Source organism: Pteropus vampyrus, unplaced genomic scaffold (assembly GCF_000151845.1).
Source record: "Pteropus vampyrus isolate Shadow unplaced genomic scaffold, Pvam_2.0 Scaffold101, whole genome shotgun sequence".
In the NCBI taxonomy this organism is placed as follows: domain Eukaryota; kingdom Metazoa; phylum Chordata; class Mammalia; order Chiroptera; family Pteropodidae; genus Pteropus; species Pteropus vampyrus.
Genome location: NW_011888882.1, coordinates 6,846,509 through 6,869,737, shown reverse-complemented (window position 1 = coordinate 6,869,737; position 23,229 = coordinate 6,846,509). Strand labels below are relative to the sequence as shown.

At 32.6% G+C, this 23,229-nt stretch overlaps 1 protein-coding gene across 2 annotated transcripts in view; it reads left to right on the top strand.

Moving 5' to 3' along the window:
- AFG1L (AFG1 like ATPase) overlaps positions 1-23,229 on the top strand; it is a 128,913-nt gene that overhangs the window by 45,705 nt on the left and 59,979 nt on the right. For both annotated transcript variants that reach the window (XM_011364857.2, XM_023533403.1), the window contains one exon: positions 1,020-1,078. In XM_011364857.2, coding sequence (XP_011363159.2) covers positions 1,020-1,078 — 59 coding nt within the window. The remainder of the gene's footprint in view (positions 1-1,019; positions 1,079-23,229) is intronic.

Below are 23,229 nucleotides of genomic sequence, written 5' to 3'. Positions count from 1 at the left end.
TCCATAAGTAAATGTGGCAGTTGAAGTCTTTCTTAGTTATCAAATTTTCTCTAAACAAAGAAACTATGGAAAGGATCCCATAATACAGTTCTTTAAGAAAAATTAAGACAATAAACTAATTTGTGGTTTTTATTATTGAGAAACTTTTTACTGTTCTCATTTTTATGAATACTTTCATTTTTAAAATCTCCTTTATAGAGTTGACTTGTAAACAGAATATTCTATATATGGTAAAATTTTGACCTCTTGAAAAAATATTTCAGGTCTCCATTTTCAAAGAAAAATATGCAGGACTTAAAATTTGTTGGCCCTTTTTACTTGTTTGCTCTTGACAATATATGAGTATATGTGTGTATGTGTGTGAACATACAGTGTGAAATAAAAAACACCATTCTAAGGCAATAAATACTACCTATTTATATAACTGAATTAGATTTATAGCCTATTAAGAATAGAGTTTTGATTTTTAAATAATTTCTTTTAAAGCAAATTGGTCTTAATGTCATTTAACTTAATGTCAAATATTTAATTTTGATACAAATATATACACAGATCTGTCTATTGATGTGTTTTCTTAAAAGGCTATCTTATTACATACTTTTAATTGTGTACTAAGAACTTCTATTATCTGTTGAGGAAAGAAGAATATGATTCCTTTCTCCATTAAATTCTATATATCCAAATATTAAGTAATTTTAAATATATCATTTTCTATATTGGGTCATTATTTAGGATCATTTGTGATATCTTCCAAATTCTTTTATTGCTATTTATTGTAGTTTGAAGCTAATTTGATTGAATGCCTTTTGATTTTATTTCTGTGATTATTAGTGTTTTCTCTTATTAAGAATAAAGTACCAGACTAGAAATCAATTTTGATTATTTTTCTTCTCTTTTCTTCCTTTATCTTTTTTTTTTTTTTTTTTTTATCAGTAGAAAGCTTTATTTATCAGGCTAAAATATAAGCTAACATTACGATTTAGGGTAAGTAAAAAACTAATACCAAAAATTTCTTTCAGATCTCTATAAAAATGGATTGCAAAGAGCTAACTTTGTGCCATTCATATCTGTCCTGAAGGTAAGGAAAACCACTTATTTGTCTTCACTGACTAATATCATATTGATTGATAATCAAGGGCTTTTGTAAGATTGCCATGGTATGGCATTCAAGCAGAATTCATTTTGATATTTTGATAGTAATAGTCAAAGACACTAAAGGAGAAAATAATCTTTTTTATACAGTGTTCATTAATATATTCACAGGAAAAATTACAAAATATAGTCTAAATTATTGTCTAACTGAAACATTTGATAATTTCCATTTTATAAATTTTAATTTGAGGTTTGCTCATAAATATTATAGTGGAATGTTTAAACTTACACATTGATTTCTGAAAAAATGTTTAATGTTCCCTGTTTCCTTCAGGTTAATGGCCATTATCATGTTTTCCCAGCTATTAAAGTTGCTATTCTAGAGTAGCATTATTACAAAAATATTCTAATATATTTAAATGTGATTGCCATCAAGTTATGAAATTATGTCAAGTTGAGGCACATAAATAGTTTAAATATTTGTGTGTATCATCACTGCATAGAGTTTAAAATAGTCTTCATTACAATATGATTAAGAATAAAATAGCCTCCCTTTTCACTGTTAATTTCAAGCAATTTTTATATGATTATTTAATAATTCCACATTTTACTAGTATTTATTGAGAACCTACTATGTGCAAAGTGCTATATTAGGCATAATGAATAATATAATTATAAAATAGACTATATATTTTGTTTGCAAGTCATTTATAATCTAGTTGGGCATATAATATGTACATAAATACCCATAACACAAATCAAAATGTAGTAAGTACTTAAAAGAAGCGTAATTATGTGCCAAAATATAATTCCCATAATTTTTAAGTACATATTTTTCCCAGTCCATAATCACATATCTGTAGAAAGGATAAAGTTATATTAAAAACAAAACAAAACTAAACTAAAACTTCAAAAATTCTTACCAAGAAGGACTAAAACATTTTATCTGCAGATATTCTAAAGATATAGTCAGACAGTGTTTTTGAGATATGCCTTAGTTGCATTTGTTGATGTGAAACTTTGTTCCCTGTACTATACTTAGGAGAATTCAAACATCTGTCTCCTAGATCAGTTTTATGTTTCTTAGGATTTTCATTTCTCTGAGATATTTATAGATGTAGGGAAAAGAACTTTTTTGAAAATTATGCTGTTAGTAATTTTTTTCCCCTTTATATTCCTGTTTTGCCTTTGGGGAGAAGGTAGATTTTCAGTTTTCTCCACACCAGGAATACAAAGTAATGTGGTATACATAGATACCCAAATATAAACAGGGAAACTAAGAAAAATAGGTACTAAAAATAGTATCTTCTTATAGCATAAAATACACAAAGCATAAGGAGAGAAGGCTCATAGAGTGAAGTATGTTAAAAGGTTCTTAGGGAACTTAGTAGCTGCACTGTGTTTTAACCCCAAACTTTAATTTTTGGCCAGTAATTTGTCATACTTCAACATATAATAGCCTTATTAATAGGAAACTAAATTGACCAGATGAAATGTAATTTTTTTTTCCTTTTCCCTTAATTTTATTTTTGGAGATGAAGGAAAACCAAATAGATGAATAATTCAAATTTAGAATTGAACAAGAACTGGTTAATAATACACAATTCGAAATTGAACATGAACTGAAATTCCCAGGAAACTGAATACCAGGTTGGATGAGAAAAGATCTAGAATGTCTTATTTATTGAAAATACTTTTCACATCTAACAAAACATCAGCCTGATGAAGTGTACACTCGAGCTAGTTTTCTTGGAGCTTTTTTGGTAGGCACATGAAGGTTGTATCATATTAATTTAAATGACATTTTGCCTATTCACATATGCTGTATTACTCTTTCATTTTGGCCCATCTGAGAGAAGTGTATAGCAGAAGTCAATCTTAAAACAAATAGAGAATCTTTTTTTTTTTTAAGTTTAATAAAAAGAGTTTATAAATAAAACAGAAATTTATTTTGGGAAAAATACAATACAAAAGCCATTTTCCTTTATGTTTTCTTCTATAAACCAAATGGTAACAAGTTTGTCATTCATTGTGATTTGTTGCTTGTAGTATAGAAAAATAACAAAAACTTATATAAGCTATTAGTAAACAATATTTTATAAGATAGGAATGATGAGGAAGATTAATATGCTGTTATAAGCCATAGGTCTATCAACAGATGAATAAACAAAATGTGATATAGTTATACAATGAAATATTGTTCTACCATAAGAGAGGATGAAATTCCTCTAGGAAGCCTTCCTAGACTAAGTCCTTGAAAAAAGCAGAGCAAAACAAAACCAAAACCCAACCCTTACACTACCTTTTAAGCAGAGAGGCTCCTGTTTTGTTTTTTCTTGTACTTTCTTTGTATTTATTTTGCTGTTTTTTTTTCTAATTTTCTGAGATTAACTTTTTAAATCTCATTTAAACCTCCTTTCCTAAGGCTGTTTATTTTTCTCTAAATTGCTTCACCCATGAAGTTTTGATATTATTTTCACTATCAAGTTAGAATATTTTCTAATTTCCATTGTGATTTCTTCTTTAACCCATGGATTAGCTATAGTATGTTTCTTAATTTCCAAATTATGAGAATTTTGTAGTTCTGTTTTTGTTACCATTTTTTTTAACAAATGCTTACTTGCACCATGGTCAGAGAATGTATCGTGTGACTTAAGTTCTTTCAAATTTGTTGAAACTTGCGTTATAGCCCAATATACAGAAAATTTTGGTAGATATTCTCCATATTCTTGAAAATAATAAGTACTCCCCATTTGTTTTGTGTGATATCTATGTATAACAGAATATGTTCATTAAGTAAGATTTGTTAATAACATGCTGTTGAAATCTTTATTTATATATATTTTTTCCCATCAGTTATTGAGAGGTTTATGGAAAACATCTCCCACTCGAATTGTGAATTTGTCTATTTTTCTTATAGTTCTGTCATTGACCTTAAATATTTGGTGGCTGTGTTATAAGTTGCATACAGATTTAAAATTCTTAAATATTGCTTGTGAATGGAACTTTTTTAAAAATTTATTTTTTTTTAAGATGACATCGGTTAACAAAATCCAATAAGTTTCAGCTGTACATTTTAATAGTAAGGCATATATATATTTACACTGTGTGTTCACCTCCCATGGTTAGATTTCTTTCTGTCACCACATATTTGACTCCCTTTACGCCATCTACCTCCCCTCTCCTCCCTTACCTCTTACCCTCTGGTAACCACTAGTCTGTAGTCCATGTCCATGAGTCTCTATTTGTTTGTCCTGTTCATTTGTTGCTTTTAAGTTTATACCCCACATATAAGTGATATCATGTGATTTTCAACTTTTTCTGTCTAGCTTATTTCGCTTAGCATGATTATCTTGAGGTCCATTCATGTTGTCGCAAATGGCAGTATTTCATCTCTTCTTATGGTGAGTAATATTCCACTGTATATATGTCCCACAGCTTCTTTAGCCAATCATCTATTGTAGGACACTTCGGTTGCTTCCATGTCCTGGCCACTGTGAATAATGCTGCTATGAACATCACTGTGCAAATATCTCTTCAGATATGGGTTTTCAAGTCTTTGGGGTAAATATCTAGTAGAGGGATTGCTGGATCATATAGTAGATCAATTCTTAGTTTTTTGAGGAACCTCCATAGTGGCTGTACCAATTTGCAGTCCCACCAGCAGTGTATGAGGGTTCCTTTTTCTCCGCGTCCTCTCCAACACTTGTTATTACTCATCCTGTGGATTATAGCTATTTTAACAGATGGTATCTCATTGTGGTTTTGATTTGCATTTCCCTAATAGCTAGCGATGTTGAGCATCTTTTCAAAATTTGTTGGCCATTTATTTGTATGTCCTCTAAGGAGAAGTGTGTGTTCAGGTCCTCTGCCCATTTCTTCATTGCATCATTTGTTTTTTTGTTGTTATTGAGTCGTATGAGTTCTTTGTATATTTTGGATATTAGGCCTTTATTGGAGGTGTTGCTTGCAAATATATTTTCCCATTCAGATATTGTCTCTACTTTGTCAGTGGTTTCTTTTGCTGAGCAGAAGCTTTTTAATTTGATGTAGTCCCATTCATTTATTTTAGCTTTTACTTCCCTTGCTTTTGAGGTCAAATTCATAAAATCCTCTTTAAATCCAAGGTCCCTGAGTTTAGTTCCTATGTTTTCTTCTATGCATTTTCTAGTTTCAGGCCTTATATTCAGGTCCTTAATCCATTCTGAGTTAATTTTGGTGTGTGGTGATAGGCAACAGTCTAGTTTCATTCTTTTGCAGGTTCCTTTCCAGTTTAAATGATACTTTTTCTAATCAATTTTTATTACTAAATAGTAATGCTTCTTTGTTTCAAATATAGTCGTAATTGCCTGGTGAAGCATTTTTATCATGTCTGCTTTCAAATCTTTATCAGATTCTTCTAATATCTCTTGTCATCTTGATGTTGGTATCTATTTATTGTCTTTTTACATTAAGTTTGAGGTCTTCCTGGTTTTTGGTATTAATGATTTTCAAATGAAACTTGGAAATTATCATAATTTGTCATGAGACTTTGTATATTATTTTTTTATCAATATTTTATTGTGGTAAAATATACATAACAAAATTTATCACTTCAACCATTTAAGTGTATAGTTCAGTGACATTAAGTACATTTACATTGTTGTACAACCGTCACCATCATCCATCTCCAGAACTTTTTAATCTTTCCAAACCGAAACTCTGTACTCATTTAATAATTAGTCCACATTCTCTCCCTCCCCCAAATCCTAGTAACCACCATTCTACTTTCTATCTCTATGAATTTGTCATTTCTAGGTACCTATAAAAATGGAATCATATAATATTTGTGCTTTTGCATCTGGCTTATTTCATTATGTATGTCTTCAGGGTTCATCCATGCTGTAACAAATGTCAGAATTCCATTATATTTTAAGGTTGAATAATATTCCATTATATATTTATATAATTTTGTTTATCCATTCGTCTGTTGATGGACATTTTAATTGTTTCCATCTTTTGGCTGTTGTGAGTAATGCTGCAGTGGACATTTGTGTGCAAATGTCTGTTTTAGTCCCTACTTGCAGATTTTTTATGTATATACTTAAGACATGGAATTGCAGGATCATATGGTAATTCTATGTTTAACTTTTTGAGGAACTGCCACTCTTGTTTTCTTTAGCAGCTCCACCATTTTACATCCCCACTAGTAATGTACAAGGCTTCCAGTTTCTCTACTTTCTCTCCAAGACTTTTTCTTTTCTTTTCTTCCTTTCTTTTTTTTTAATAGTCATCTTAATCGGTATGAAATAGTATCTCATTGTTTTAGACTTGCATTTCTCAAATGATTAGTGATGTTGAACATCTTTTCACGTGCTTATTGGCCATTTGTAGATCTTATTTGTAGATCATAATTTAAACTTTCTGTTTTAACTGGTTATTTTTGACATCATCGTGGCAGGAGAAGGAGAGGCACTATTTCATTACTGCCAGATATAGGTAGAAGTCCTACTTGCCTATCTGGCCTCCACTGACACCTGAGTCAAGGGTGCTCCCTGCTACTACTGGTGGAAGGGTTCTCATCTCCACAGACATCGTGGGAGTGAGATGATGCTCATTACTGGCTGGCAGAGATGAAAGTTCCAGCTCCCTACTTGGCCTTCTTTGACATTACCCTGGTATAAGTGTTGAGGTGCCTCCTTACAGCCTTGTGAGAGTATAATTGTAGGCTTTTCTTAGCCTTCGCTGGAATGAGTGAAGGTAGTCACGCCTTAGGGGTTTTTTTGTGTGTGTTTGAGTTTATGGTGTTTGCTGCAATGGAACAGTTATTGTCTAAAGTTTTTTCTCTGTTAGACTGCCATTTTCTTGGTCCTTTGGCTAAAGAAAGCAGGCTTTTGGGGCTCATTTTTCTGTGTTCATTGGCATTTCTGGGTTTCTGGCTTCTACAACTCCAAGTCTGGGATCTACGACTCAAAAAGAAAACCAGGGAACTCACCATTTTGTTGTTTCTCAGATTTTGGGGTTACTAACTTTTCTTCCTTCCTTCCTTCCTTCCACTTTTCATTGTCTTCTTGTGTTGTTTTCTTTATAATTTTCAGGATTTTAAATAGTACATGGCAGGAGGAATAGGGAAAAGTGCATCTGCTCTATCTTCCCAGAGCAGAATTTAGTTTATTAAAAGTGGAACCTAAAGAACAAAATAAACGAACTAACAAATCAGAAAAATAAATAAAAGTGCTCATCTGCTAATTCCATCATCAATGTCGTTTTTGATTTTGTTTCTATAGTCTGATGTTTTTCCTGGTTGTGAGTCCTATTTTTCTGTTTCTTTTTTGTTTAGTAATTTGTAACTGGATGCTGGACATTGTGATTATTAATTCAGTCCCTGATACTTCCTTTAAGGGTGTTGAATTTTATTTCAGCAAGTGGTTAAGTGTCTTACAGATAAACTTGATCCTTTTGAGGCTTGTTTTAAGCTTCGTTAGGGTGTCAAGAGTAGCCTTTATTTTAGGACTATTTTCCCCTTATTGTTTACTGAAGTCTCTCTACTGTGACTATTCAAAATGCTATGTCTGTCAGCTTTGCGTAAATTTTCTTTGCCTATGCATGTGCAATTTAATTTATAGCCAAAGATTATAGACTTCTCTATGCAGATATCTGGAACTCTCTCTGTATAGCTTCCTCCTGTGCTGAACTCTACCATGCAAATTCCAACTGCCTCAGCTTCCCAAAACTCTGATCACTTTCTCCTCAACTTATTGAGACTACTGTGCTACAGTCTAAAAAGTGCCTCTAGACAGAAAGCCAGGGAAAATGTAATGCTTGCTTGCCTAATTTATTTCCCACATCTCAGGGATTACTATCCTTTGCTACTTATCCTTTGCTACGTATGTCTGATATCAGATGTTTTATCTGTTTTGTGTTAGTGCTTTATAGCAGGAGGGAAAAATGAGTTCCAACTACTGTGCCTTGGTCAAAAGTGTAAGACTCTTTCTTAGTTTTTAATTGTAAAGAAGAAGAAGGCAGGAATTTTTTGTAATTCAGGAACTTGGGCCATATTTTTCCATTAAGTACAAAAATGTAAATAGGGTAACTATTAAAAAAACAGTGATCTGCACATCTTCCCTATGTTTAGAGAGATCATTAACTAAATGAATGTACAGTTACATGAGGAGATATAATTTACTTACTTAGAATGATATTTTCAAACCACTTTTGATAGTGTAGTATAATGCCCATAGGTAATGTGAGAGTGGACCCATTAAAAAGTGAAAAGCATCTTAGAAAAATCATGTTAAAGAATCAACGCTGCTAAAAATAAAGTCAGCGATAAGGAGACCAGACTTAAGAAAAAATCACACAAAATGAATAGTCAGAGATAAAAAATAAAATAGAGATGAAAACTATTACAGAGAAGATGCTAGATATGGAAAGCAGAAAATAGAGATCAAACATTCACATAATTCATATTTATAAAAAAGCACGTAAAGATAAAATAGTACAATAATACATTTTCTGGTGCATAACTGAACTTCAAGGATAAAGAAAGAATCCTACAATTTCATAAAAGAAAAATCAGTGGGAAAAAAATCAAGCTGGACTGAAGATAGGAAAGGATAGGATAGAATAGGAAAGGATAGGGTAGGATAGGATAGGATAGGATAGGATAAGATAGAATGGAATAGTTTTACTATCTTAAAAAAAAGGATGTGGCCATTTATCAGCTAAACTGTCATGGAACTCTAAGCCTGCAGATTATTTTGTGGATATATGATAATTTAAAGATTATAGTCCTCATGAAGCTTCCTGAATGAACTACTTTAATGCTTTATACCACCAGTCAAAACTAATAACTTATAAACAAGATATTATGGTAAGAAAACATTGGTGATGATCATTAATTCAGATTAAATATTGTTTTATTCTGGTCTGTAAGTCAGACAATAATGTTTTTTCATATGTGTGAACTTCTATAATTGAGTTAACTACAGAATGCTAAGGAATATAGCGATGGAAATCAAGTGTCAGCAAAGATTTCATTAGTAGATATTGGAGAAAGTGGCATTTTAAGAGCTTGCTGGATAAATGATTAACAGAAGGAAGGAAGCTTGGTGAACCAAAATACAAGAGGGTGGTTTAGTATCAATTTCAAATAATTCAGTAACTTGAGACATATTCACTTTGTTAGGACTAACTTTCTTAGAAATAGCTTAAATTTTTACATTTAAAAAGAATAACATGTCTTAAATGTATTTACTGAATAATATACCTTGAACAAAATCTCATTACATGGTAAGCATTATTTAAAACTATTGTGATTGAAAGGAAAAGAGGACCAGTTGGTATTTTGATCAGAAGGATGGGTTTTTAGGTTAAATAAAATGGGCTGTTATTGGCATTCTTGATAAATGAATTGCCTGGCAAGCATTACTATTCTCACCCGATCAAGTTCTAGCAATCTATAATGTTTTGAACAGGTATTTTCTATTTGGGTAAAAATCTATTCACTCTGTTACTTACACTTACATAAGTGTTTGATTCATTCCATAATGAGCCCTGAAAGAGAAAAATGCTATTTATAACTTTCAGAGTTAAAAAAATTCTTCATGTGAATTTCATTAACTTTTTTTTAATGATTTTCTTAGTTTAACAGTATGGACACATCTAAAATAATCGCCCCACGGGAAATGTTCCTGTGCAATATTGTACGTAGTGTTTTTGCCACAGAGTGATAGATTTAATTATCAGTCATGTAGCTCTTTAACTCTCATTCACAGTAACATTTTAGCAAGCTATCTTTTTAAGTTTTTTTATTTCTGTTTAAAATTAAATTAGTAAGATAATTAATAGATTACTAAGATGATAACTGTAAGCTGGTCAAAAATAACCAACAAAGCATTCTACAGTATAATTTTCTCTTTGATGAATGTCAGATGATGAAGTTAGAGAAAAATAAGGTACTTGCATAAACTGTTATAAATATGAATTTTCTTGTTCTTGATAAAGAGTGTCCATTTGGTTTAACATCTGTTGGGTTTAAATATGCAACATATAAAAGTATTTTATAATCTCAGGTAGTAACAGTTTTGTTATTATTACTGTTTTTATAATATTTGTTTAATGTTCAAGTAATGACTTCATTTCTTCTACTTGGTTGTTCATGTTTTTCAATTATTGTGCATCCTTCATCTAAAACTTTAAAAAAATTAAGCTCTGTATTAGCCTTTGTGTTTTTGTTTCCTGGGGAATTTTTTCAAAGGAATCTGTTACATATAGTGAACTCTTTGAGAATATTCCCATGGTGTGATCTCTAGTTACAAACTTTAGAAAATTTGTTTATAACCCTTAGATAAAATGCTTCAATGTTCAGTCTTTGTCCAGCCACCTGCATTAGGATTTATAGACTTGCTAAATGTGAATTTGCCATTTTTTCCTGAAACAATTTTCATTTCATTGGTGAAATTGATTTGTCAGTTTGTTCGTTATAACTTTCAATACAAGAGCTTTCACAGGGCTAAATAATCAGAATCAGCCTTTGAGGTCAGTGTCAACCCCACTGACCTCCACTGTGTTGTCACCTGAGTCAGCCTAGCAGGGATTAACCCTTTGTTAGAGTGATAATGTCTTTACTTATTATGAGTTGGCTTTTCAATAAAGATTGAAAGAAGCAAAAGACAGAACAAAAGTAGTAGACTAAACTCCTGAATTGAAAAGAGTTGTGGCTTTACCTCACAAACCACTAAAGTGTTCATTTGAATTGTAGTATTTAATATTTTAAGATATAAAAATGAATATTTGACTTGCAAAAAGGTCATAATTACCAAGTTTTAGGCTCAATAAATTAAGGAAATCTACTCGATATTTTCATAAACTAACTTATTTTGTATATGTTTGAGAAAATATATTTAAGAATATCGTCTATAGTATAGGCATTAAACTTTATTTGTGATGATGTTTTGTGCTGATTCCTTAAAATGACTGAATATCTAGAATAAAAATTGCTGTGATGTGGATTTAAAATGTAATTCTTGTCTTTCTTCATACCAGAATATACACCTTGTATTAGTCAGGGCTTTCCTGTGGAAAAGTAATTTTGGGTGTATGCCTTTTAACATAATATTTTCTGTAGTTGTCTTATATAAAATGAAAATAAAGATTTCCCATGAAATATGTAAATTATATATCTATATTTGTATAATTATATATAAAATATATAATATTTGTTTCAAACTGGAATATAGCAAGCTAGTGCTTATATGTAAAATATGTACCGTTTAGGTCTTGAATTCTTTTACAATAATAAATAGTTATTTTTGGTTAAATTATAAGAAATCAATTCTATGATGACAAAAATGGTTTAAAGGAAGTGTGTCTTAAATATGAATTAGTTGTTTCTTTGACTCATGAGATAAATTAGTTTAATTACACATGGTAATTTTCTTGGCTAGTGATGTAATGTGAAATAAAATTCTCCCTTTCCCCTCCCTGAAAACTCAAGCCAATTAATAGAACTTTTAAGCTCTTTGTCATAGGCCACCATGAAGGTCTGCAGAGAAGAACTTTAATCCAATAAACGTTTCATTTAGATCATGAAAAGAAAGCATGAGGAGAAGCTCCTATATGAGAGGGTGTTACTATGATTCCAACCATGAAGAGATGTGAGGAATTTGCCAAATTAACCAAGAGGTCCTCATATTTAAAGCATAAATGTGTCAAAACTAACAGAATAATTATTTAATTTGCTTGAACCCTATATTGAGAAAACTCTAAAAAGCCACGACTGTTTTCTTCAAAGCCTTCACTGTTGGGCTGGATGGACAGGGCAAAGGGAGGTTGTGAGAAATCCAGATAGCAAATAACACTGGCCGAAGCTGGTCAGAAAAGGGAATAGATAATTAGACGTAATTAGCGTGTATGAATTGTTGTCTCTCTGCCCTTAGCTTGAATAAATTTTGAAGAAAAAACCCTAGTGGTGAAAATCCTTTGATGTAGGAAGAGTCATTGTGGCTTGGCAGCATAAAGGCAGTGTTTTATACTTCTTACATAATGGTTGTGATACAGAAAGAGTGAATGGACTCTGCACCCTCCTGTCTGCTTTATAGCAAGGACTTTTGGATTCTCTTGAAACAAAATGCATCACAAGTTTTTAGTTGTTAGTAATGAGGTAGCAGACCTCATCAGTGCTCAGAGGAAGCCATCTTTAGCTTTTGTTTAAATCTTAATCACAGTTTTTTTTCTTTCTGGGAAATCTGTTTTCTTAAATCAACACTTCTCTTTCTTTTTTTGCTTGAAACTCCAATAAGGGAAGAGAATAATGGTAAGGAATAATAAGAAAGCTAAAGAGAAGAGTTAAACAAAAATTATCCCATAAAAGACTTATACATTTTTGTGTTTTTAATCTCATAGGAAAAAGATTCTTGCTATATTCCTTTTTGCCTCATTGTTAACATTCTAGTAAGGTTATTTTATAATAAAACGTGTAAGAAAACATATAGAAAATGATTTTAGATTGGTTTTTGAAAGAACTTATTTTTCACATTAAAATTACGCAAAGTAAAAAGTGTTCCTATTTCACTGTAGTTAAGTTTTTAAATGGAAATCAATTTGGTTAAAAATATTACTCAGTAGACTTACCATAAACTTTACTTACTTGAGAGACATAGTGGGAATGCAGGTTTGGGAACCTACTTCTGTGTGGATAATCTGTATCTACTATTGGGAAGACAAGAAATTATTCTTGAGAAAGCATTGCATTTATTTTGAAATATTCTAAGACCTGAAACAGTAAATCACCTAAAATGCAGTATGTTTATTCTGGTAGTAGAATTATGTTCACTTTGACTATCTAAAATATTTTTAAGAAGAGAAATTAACTATTTCAAAATTCTAAAGTAAATCATGTATTTTGGTAGGGGGGCTAAAACAGTTCACACATTATCTTCCATATCAAAATAATATCTGTAAGTAAGTTTTATATTTCTGATAAATTTTCGCCCTCTCCTCTAGCTATTTTGGAATTATATTTTTAAAAAAATTTACCCCTCAGATACTTAAGTACTCAGATTTCCTTCTAATTAATACTTAACACATTTTAATTATAAGACTTTATGCTGTAGTTATCAGTGGTCCATTCCTTAATGTGTAATTTATGAATCTATTTTTGTAAGTGTTGCTTTGCTTTAGTGTATTTTTATTCTGACGTTTTGATTCTGGATAGACTTCTTTCAAGCCACAATGCTCTGAGATGCTTTTGGCTACTTAACCCATTTTGCATATTGTGCCATTTGTAGAATAAAGTAGCCTTTTATACTTGAAGTTGATTTGAACTCTGAAAGGCAACACCTGAACATCTCACAAAACTGGATAATTATGGCTGATTGTGTTTTTCAGGTATAGGTCACAGGAAATTCATTTGGGGTAAAGTATGTACAAAGCTAAGAAATATGCAGATTTTCTGTTGTAGGATTGTGTAAAAATTATTTACAGTTAATACTTGCATAAAGGTTAGAAAGGTTGATGAAGTGATATTTAGTTTTGCTTTACTATTCACTGCATGTCAGAATGTAATTATGACTGATTCATGAAACTGTCTTAGAAACGAACCATCTTTATTAAAATGCTGATCAAGATAAGAGCTGACAGTAATAAAGAATAGAACATTTTAGTCTTGTTGCTTTTGAATGATTGCTAATTACCCCAGAGGTCATGTATAGTGCTTGGTAGGATTCATTGACATTATTTCTTTTAAGTCTGCTGTTTCAACAACATCTGAGCATGAAGACACAAACTCTGTGCACATTGAACAATAGTTTGGCTAAGTTTTTGAGGCTTCAAGACTTCCAAGAAATCTTTTTTTGCCATGGTGAATTTAGCTTCTCTCTCTCTCAAAATTATAGTGTATTAGGGGTGCTTAGTACAAAATACTTTGTATATTATTTACTATTGATCGTGTCTACACTTGCTATTTTTAAGTTGGTGTTAAATAGTATGCACAAGTTGTTGAGATAGTGTCCTCTCTGAATTACACACAAACATAAAATTAATAAGAACAAATGTGGACTGGCACTTAAATTAGAATCTTAGAAAGGACTTTTTAATATATAATCATAATGTACTTTTAATATCAGTAGTCAGTATTCAACTTATTTTTGTTTTTATTAAACTTTATTATTTGTCTTTAAAGACATGTGGTAGTACTTATCGTGTATTATAGTGTATTCCTAAGCCAATAAAAAATAATGATTGCTAAGATTCATATAAAGATATAATTGATTAATTGAATAAGCTAATATAATGTCTAAAGTAACATCGATCTCTGAAATTCTTAAAAACTGAAAGTAGAAGAAACCACACAGTCATATTGTACTTATTTATGTGGTTTTCCCATGATACAGCAGAAAAAATAATGGATTAAGAAGGCAATTGTGGCTCTGCCACTGGCTTTGGTCGTCTCTTGAATCCACTTCAGTTTACATTTTTTTCATCTGTAAATGATGAATTCAATTACAAGATGGCTAAGGCTCTTATTAAACTGCAAATATTCAAAATTATTATTTCAGAAATTTACTCATAAATATTTCTTTTGAACTATGATAGATTTCTCCCCCATTGTTCTAAATGTGGTGTTAAGCCCTGGGCTAGGTAGTGTACAAAAGCCTAGATGCTCCAAGTTGCTCCACTATTATACCTTTCTAAGATAAATAACAAAAAAAATATTCAAATTTAGACATGCATTTATTAAGTGCTTAGTCACTAGGATTACAGTGATGAATATTGTCCTGAGATGAATCCTGCCATCAAGGAAGTGAGGGTGTTCTAGTAGAGGAAATAGACACACCAACAAATAATAATAATACAGTATAGAAAAATATACTACAATATAGATGGGCAAAGAGTGATTAACTGTGTGTTGGGAGATTACAGTACTAACAATTATTTAAAATTTGTGGTTTTAATTTAATATATTGTTTTTTATAAGTTTTCTATTTTTTGTAATGCTGGCGATTGTGAAGGATGAGTGAATGAAATGAAAATTTATATGAATTCTGAATGGACTTCTGTGTGTGTCTACAAATCTCAGAGGTTGATGAAATTTATGCCTTTTCTTTTCTTCATTTGGTTGTAGCACTGCCATCACTTTCGGTTTAATAAATAATCATGCTTATGATTTTGTTTTGCTCTAACTAGAATGAAGTGAGGATTTTCCTGGGAAAATTGGACAAGGCTTAGGGAGAATGGAAGGGCAGAGGAAGAAAACTAAAAATGGTTTTAGTGGGAGAAGTTACCTGAATAACTAAATAAATTATGAATAGTGAGAGCTGAGAAATATAGAGCAAGGAATATGTAGAAACACTTTTTGAGGGGGGGAAAATGTAATAGGAAAGGGACTGTACTCTAACTTATAAACAGAGATTGAGAGAGCCTTTTTAACAATGAGGAATATCCTCATTATATGTGGAAGGCAGAGTGCAAACATGGGATTGTACATCTTAGACATTTCATAATTTAGTGGAGTGACTAAATCAGGGTGGTTATTCAAACTCTGACAAGTGGTACTCTATTGACAGGTCCATCAGAATAGACACTGGGCTATGAACAGTCAGTCACACCATACTGGTATGTGCTAGTGAGTACCAGGCTTGCCTGTAAATAAAAGTGTGTGTGTATGTGTGTGTACTCACAGGGTGTCAGAGTTTGAAGGAACCTTAGAAACATTCATGCCACCACCTTGTTGTACAGTGGAGGCAACTGAGGCTCTTCCCTAAGATCATCTTGCCTAAGATTGCCCACCTAGGGGCAGAGCCCGATCTAGAGCCCAGATTTCCTGCTTTTTGTTGGGAATTCATGCCACCAAACTATGTTGCACAGTGTGTGTGTGTGTGTGTGTGTGCGCGTGCACGCGTGTGCGCATTTTAACATTGTATATTCATTATATTCACATGTTATACTCTTAAAGATCTTTGGGTAGAATTAATAATATTCTCAATTGCTTTTATCAATAAGCAATTCTTTATCTTTCTTTTATAAAAGTATAATCTACCTTATTAATGTACCTTTAGTCATACACAATGATAAGTTAAATATATAGAGATATCTAAATCTTGTTTTAGCCAATAGCTTAAAATTTGCTCTTCAGATCTTTTATCAGAGATAAGAATAAGTTGCAAGATTGGCTGAATTCATCTTTATCTTCCTCTTTTCATCTTTAGATAAAAGTGTTAATGAACAGTGAAATGACAAAAACTCAAGCAAATACATTGAAGAAAGAGCAGAACCAGAGTTTAGAATATTTATAAATGCTATCCTGGATACTAAAAGTCTTAATAACCAAGTCTCCAAAACTAGACAGGTTATTTTTTAAGCTAAATATTTTATTGAGATTTAGTTTTTCTTTATTATTCTAGAAGTTGTGATTATAATGTAAGTGAATTGCATGCAGTATGGACTTTGTATATTTATAGTATGGATATATTTTTTTAGATAGAAAAGTTAAGTTATTGTTTACCTCAGATTATTTGTATAGAAGAAGGAAAAATCTTGTGGGTAAATTTACTGGATTTTGAAAAAATAGATTTTGTAAAGCTGCATATTTGGTGTGAAGTTCCTGTTTGTCTGGAGATGTATTGCACAGTTCCTTTTGTGGAGAAAATGAAAGCTTATAGGAACTGCAGTTATGCATTTGGTAGCATAGTTATAAAAAAATTCTTAAAAGGTACTTGCATCAACATCTTTCCGTGATATATTATTCTTACATTTTTTTACATTCTTTTTCTTTCTTTCTTTTTTTTTTTTTTTAACCTCAGGAATGAGGACTCTGGTTTTCTTGCATAAAGTAAACAGTGGGAGAAGAATAGAATATTAATTAAAATTCTGTTTGTTATGACAGAGCTGGAAATGTATAATGGCTGTGATTTCAATAAGATAGCTATCAGCTTTTTTCAAGCACCACTATTTGGGGATAATACATGAAGTTTTCTAAGACCTTTCCTTTTATAAAATTTCATGAATGATAAACGAATGCATGTTAAGTTAAAGAAATCCAATCATCACATAAATGTGTATATAATAAATATCAAAACTCCACTTTCACTACTCTTCCTTTCCCCATTTTCTCCTACCCTCCATCCCAATCTCATTTTTAATTCTCTCCTCAGGAGTAGCCACTGTTAAAAATTTGATGTGGAGAAGTAACATCAGCATCATGGCTGAATAAGACATCTCTTGTTTATGTGCCCCTCGCCCCTGCCCAACGATTTGGCATCCATTCATAGACAGAAGTGCCTTTGTGGGAGCTGTTGGATCCAGCACTATACACCAAGGGATCCAGGAGGAGGCTTGCCCACTTGTGTGTAAGGTAATATGCATACAGACCTTGGTCCTGGCTGTGGACCCTGCAGTGGCCTGTGAACCAGCTCCAGCAGCTCTCAGCCTTGGTCTCTGAGTCCCTGGAAACATACTGTCTTGCACAAGCACCCAAGGATGAGAGAGCCTTTGTAGATGTACAGGTTTCTAGTGGAAAACTTTCAGCATACCATTGGAGGAAAAAAAAAAACAAGTTTGGACACATTGGAGAGGGTAAGAGGAGCAGTTGGACTTTACCTGAATCAGTCATCACCTAAGGCAGCACAGCCTAGGGCCAAAAGAGATCTTCTTGCCCTGTGATTTCTCTCACTGGGGAAAGTACGAGGATGTGAATGATCATTTGGCTTCTGCAGCTGTGCAGGATGCTGCCAAAGAGGCTCATTTCTTTTTTGCCTGATCCGGAGTACTGAATCATGAGTTGCATGGCTGGAGGGCTGGAAGATGCTGGGGGAGCAGCAGATAGGACTCTCAGAGGACATTAAAGGGAAGCAGATCCTACAAACTGCTTCATAGACATCATCCAGAAGCCCCGCCATGAGCCACAGATTCCCTCAGCTGGCCAGATGGCATCCTCAGCACTGTGTGTACCCTCCCCCCCCTCACACACACACACATACTCACACTCTACAGCTGGTACCCTAGATGTCCTCTGATGGCAGTGGTGAGAGTGAGCTTTGGCATACGACTAGTGAGCATGTTCTGGGCCAGGGGGAGTACACAAACTTGAGCTTTAGTGCCACCTTTGGAAAAACAAAAGGAAGGCTGTCAGCACTTGGCCTAGTGCATTGTGGGATCAAGAGAAGGCATACAAGCTTAACAATTCTGCCACAAAAGAGCAAGAATCATGGAGCAGGTTTATCCATAGAAGATGTGAGAAGCCCTAGGATACCTAACATGGCTGATGGTATTTCTCTCTGAAAGCAATTAGTAAAGACTGGAGTAGTTTACTGCTACTTCAAAGGTGAAGACAGCAGTGCAAAACTTCAAGGAATGTGAAAAATCAAGGCAACATGACACCACCAAAGGATTACGATAATCTTCTAATAACTGACCCCAAAGACATGGATTTCTGCAATTTGCCTCATAAAGAATTCAAAATAGCTGTTTTAAGGAAATTCAGTGGCACAAGAAAACACAAGGACAATTTAACAAAATCAGGAAGACAATAAAAAAAATGAGAAGCTTAACAAAAAGTGACCAAAAGAGAAATAGGAATTCTGAAGCTGAAAAATACAGTGAATGAAATGGAAAAAAATGCACTGGAGCATCACCATCAACCTTGATCAAGAAGAATCAGTGACATTGAAGACAGGAACTTTAAAAGCATCCGGTCAGAGGAGAACAAAGAAAAAAGAATGAGAAAGAGTGAAGAAAGCCTACGTAATCAGTGGAATACCACCAAAACAAAAACCAACTTGTCAATTATTGGGGTTCCTGAAGGAGAAGAGAATGAAAAGGGGAAGAAAGTTTATTTAAAGAAATAATGGCAAAGAACTTTGCAAATCTGGGGAGAGATTTAGGTATCTAAGTCTATGAAGCTATAGGTTATTAAACAAACTTAAAGAATCCTCTCCAAGGCACATTATAATAAAACCATAAAAATCAAAGACAGAGAATCTTAAAAGCAGCAAGAGAAAAGAAACTTGTAACTTGTAAAGGACCCTTATAAGGCAATCAGCAAATTTCTAAGCAGAAATGTTACAAGCCAAGAGAGAGTAAGATGATAAATTCAAAGTGCTGAAATTAAAAAAAAAAAAAAAAATCCAACCAGGAATACTCTATCCAGCAAAGTTATCCTTCAGAAATAAAATGTAGATTGAACCTTTCCCAGACAAACAAAAGTGATGACGAGGGAGTTCATCATCACTAGACTTGCCTTATAAGAAATGCTGAAAGGAGATCTTTAAGCTGAAATGAAAGGACAGTAATTAGTAACATGAAAACATAAAAATATACAACAAACCAGTAAAGATAACTATGAACAGATGCTCCTTGATTTATGATGGGGTTGCATATCGATAACTTGTTGTAAATTGAAAATATTAAGTTGAAAATACATTTAATACACCTAGCCTACCAAACATAGCTTAGCCTGGCCTACCTTAAATATGCTCAGAACACTTATATTATCCTACGGTTCAGCAGTTATCTTGAGTTTCATCTCAAGAGTAATTGCTTCCCTTCTCACCAGAAGTAGGAGACACACATGGGAATTTTGTAGATATGGTAGGATGTGAAAACACAAAACGCAATATCCAGAAAATGTTGGCACACAGTATGCTGTAGATATAGATTGCTGATCCTCATGATTGTGTGGCCGACTGGGAGCTGGGGCTCACTGCTGCTACCCAGCATCACAGAAGAATATCGTTCATGTATTGCTACCCCAGGAAAAGATCAGAATTTAGAATTTGATGTATGGTTTCTACTGAATGCATATTTCTTTCACACAATAGTAAAGTTGAAAAACTGTAAGTAGAATCATCATAAATCAGGTCCATCTTTAGTCAAATTCAGAAGACTCTAATATTGTAATATCAGGTGATATATTAACCACTTAACTCTAGTATAAAGGTTAAAGGACAAGAGTTTCAAAATACCTATAGCTACAATAATTTGTTAATGAATATGCAATATAAAAATAGGTAAATTTTGACATCAAAAACAAAAAAGGAAGGGGTAGTAAGAGGGTACAGTTTTTAAATGCAGTTGAAGTTGTTATTGTAAAATAAACTGTTTTTGTATTTTATGTAAGCCTCATGGTAACCTCACAGCAAAAACCTAGAGTGGATTCACAAAAGGTAAAGAGAAGGAAATCACAGCATACCACTGTGGAAAATCATCTATCTGTTCGTAAAGAAAGGCAGCAAGAGAAGAAGAAAGGAATGAGAGAATTACAAAACAGCCAGAGAACAGTTAATAAGATGTCATTAGTAGGTCCTTACTATCAATAATTACTGTAAATAAATGGATTAAATTCTCCAATCAAAAGGCATAGGATGTCTGGATGGATTAAAAAAATAAAGACAACTATGTGCTGCCTACAAGAGACTCACTTCAGATTTAAGAACACATAGGTTAGAAGTGAAGGAATAGAAAAAGATAATTCCATGCAAATGGAAACCATGAGAGAGCAGGGATAGCTATATATATATTAGACAAAATAGACTTTAAGTCCAAAACTACAACAAGAGGCAAACAGATTATTATATAATGATAAAGGGGTCACTTCATCTAAAGATATAACAATCACAAATATATAAGCACCCAACATCAGAGAACCTGAATATATTAAGCAAATACTAACAGATCTGAAAGGAGAAATAGACAATACAGTAATAGTAGATTTCAAACAATGGGCACAGGAACTGTATGTCCCAAAGACATACAAATGGCAAGCAGGTACATCAAAAGATGTTCAACATCACTGATCATAAGAGAAAAGCAAATTAAAAACACAATGAGATATCACCTCATATTTGTTAGAATGGCTGCCCACAAAAAAACAAGATTAAGTGTTGGAGAAGATGTAGAAAATAGGAAACTCTTGTACACTGTTGATGGAGCTGTAAATTGGTGCAGTCACTATGAAAAACAGTAAGGAAGTTCCTAAAAAAATTAAAAATAGAACTAGCATATGATCCAGCAATTCTAATTATGAGTATATATCTGAAGGAAATGAAATCACTGTCTCGAAGAGATACCTGCACTCCCATGTTCCTTGAAGCATTATTCACAATATTCAAGACATGGAATCAACCTAAGTGTCATTCTTTTAAATGGCTGGTTTGATTTTTATTTAATTTAATTAATTTATTTATTTTCCCCAATTCACTCATCTTTTTTTTCTTTTTAAAATTTATTTATTTATTTATTTTTGTGGTGACATTGGTTAACGAAATCCAATAAGTTTCATCTGCACTTTAACAGTAAGGCATATATATATTTACACTGTGTGTTCACCTCCCATAGTTAGATTTCTTTCTGTCACCACATATTTGACCCCCTTTACTCCGTCTACCTCCCCCCTCCCCCCACCCCCTACTGGTAACCACTAGTCTATAGTGCTTTGATTTTTAAAATAATCTGCTATTTTTGTATACTTAGGTTTATTCTAGTTTTTTACTTTTCAAATAATGCTTTAAAAATCTGTCTACAAATGTATTTTAGTCACATGAGTCAATGTTTCTGTAGGATAGACTCCTAGAAATGGAACAAAAGTTCTATGCAATTAAAACTTTGTTAGCTTTTGTCAAATTACTCTTTACTTGTGTATTAGCTAACATTGAAAATTAAACGGTGAAATTGAATTTACAAATAGCAAGATAATATCTTTTTAAGAAGCCATATTAATCCTTCTAGAACACAGCAGGGTATAAATAAATAAATGACAAGAAATCATGTGGAGTTGAAGTATGATGCTCTGGGAATTTTATTGGATTTTTTTGTACATATTGAGTCAGCAAAGGGTTATTGCTAAAGTGTAATTACCAAAATATTTACAGATGGTGGAATTTTTGAACTTTTGTTCTCTTATTCTGAACATAGAAGGTATGTGTCGTGACAAAGAGCCCATGGTCTGCAGTGAGAGAACTTCAGCAATAGTGTTAAGAATTTGCCCACGGTCTGCAGTGAGAGAACTTCAGCAATAGTGTTAAGAATTTTAGGCTGAAAAGGATCATAATTCAATTCCTTTATATTATGGAGGAGAAAACTGGTATCCAGAGAGGTTAAGTAACAAGCTAAAATCACACAGTTAGACAATTAACAGAGGACTTATCAATTCTGAAAAATTTTGTCCATGATTAGGAGCAGAAGAAAATGATAACATGAGGTAAATATCTGAATACTAATCATACTGTCAGAGCTAAAGCTGTATTTTATTCATTATTATATCTCCAGTAACCAGGGAAGTGCCTGGCATGTAGTGCCCAATATTTGTTAGGTTGAATCAAAATACATATTGAATTTTCAGGGGTCTTGCTAAACCTTAAGTGTACATTTTTGTTATATAAAACAATGTAACATACTTATGAAATATAGGGAACATCTTTAGTATTACCCTGAAAATCAGTATGCAAAAATATTACATTAAGAAGAGTTTCTATGACTGTTGGATACAAGGTCAGTGTTCAAAAATTAATTGTTTCTTTATGCTGTTACACTATTGGTGGGAGTATAAGTTGTATGATCTCCTTGGAAAATGCAGTATTTACTAAAGCTGAGCATACTCTTACCCTCTGGTCCAGCATTTTCTTCTATGTATATATCCAATGAGAACATGTGCACGTGGGCACTAAAAGTCACATGCAAAAGTTTCGTGGCTGCATTATTTGAAAGAGTTAATATCTAGAAACAACCCAAATGTCCATCAATAGTAGAATGAATCAAGAAATTGTAGTGTATTCGCATGGTGGATACGATCAACAAACTGCAACTATATGCAACATGGATGGATGAATCTCACGAACAGGAAGGAACATGATCATAAAAGAGTACATATCGTATGATTCCCCTTACACAAAGTTCTAAAAACAGGCAAAATTCTATGGTGCTGGAATCAGGATACTGGTTACCTTTGGGGAGGTAGAAGAGAATATACTAGTGAGTATTCAGAGGTGCTAGTGATGTTTTATTTCTTGATTGAGTTGGACATTTATAATTTGTGTACTTTTCTGCATTTATGTTATACCTAAATTGTAAAAAGCTTAAAATATGCAGAAGTTTATGTATTGAATTTTTATATATCATTGCTTAAGTTTATAAGTTGTACTACATAATTAGTTTAAATGAGAC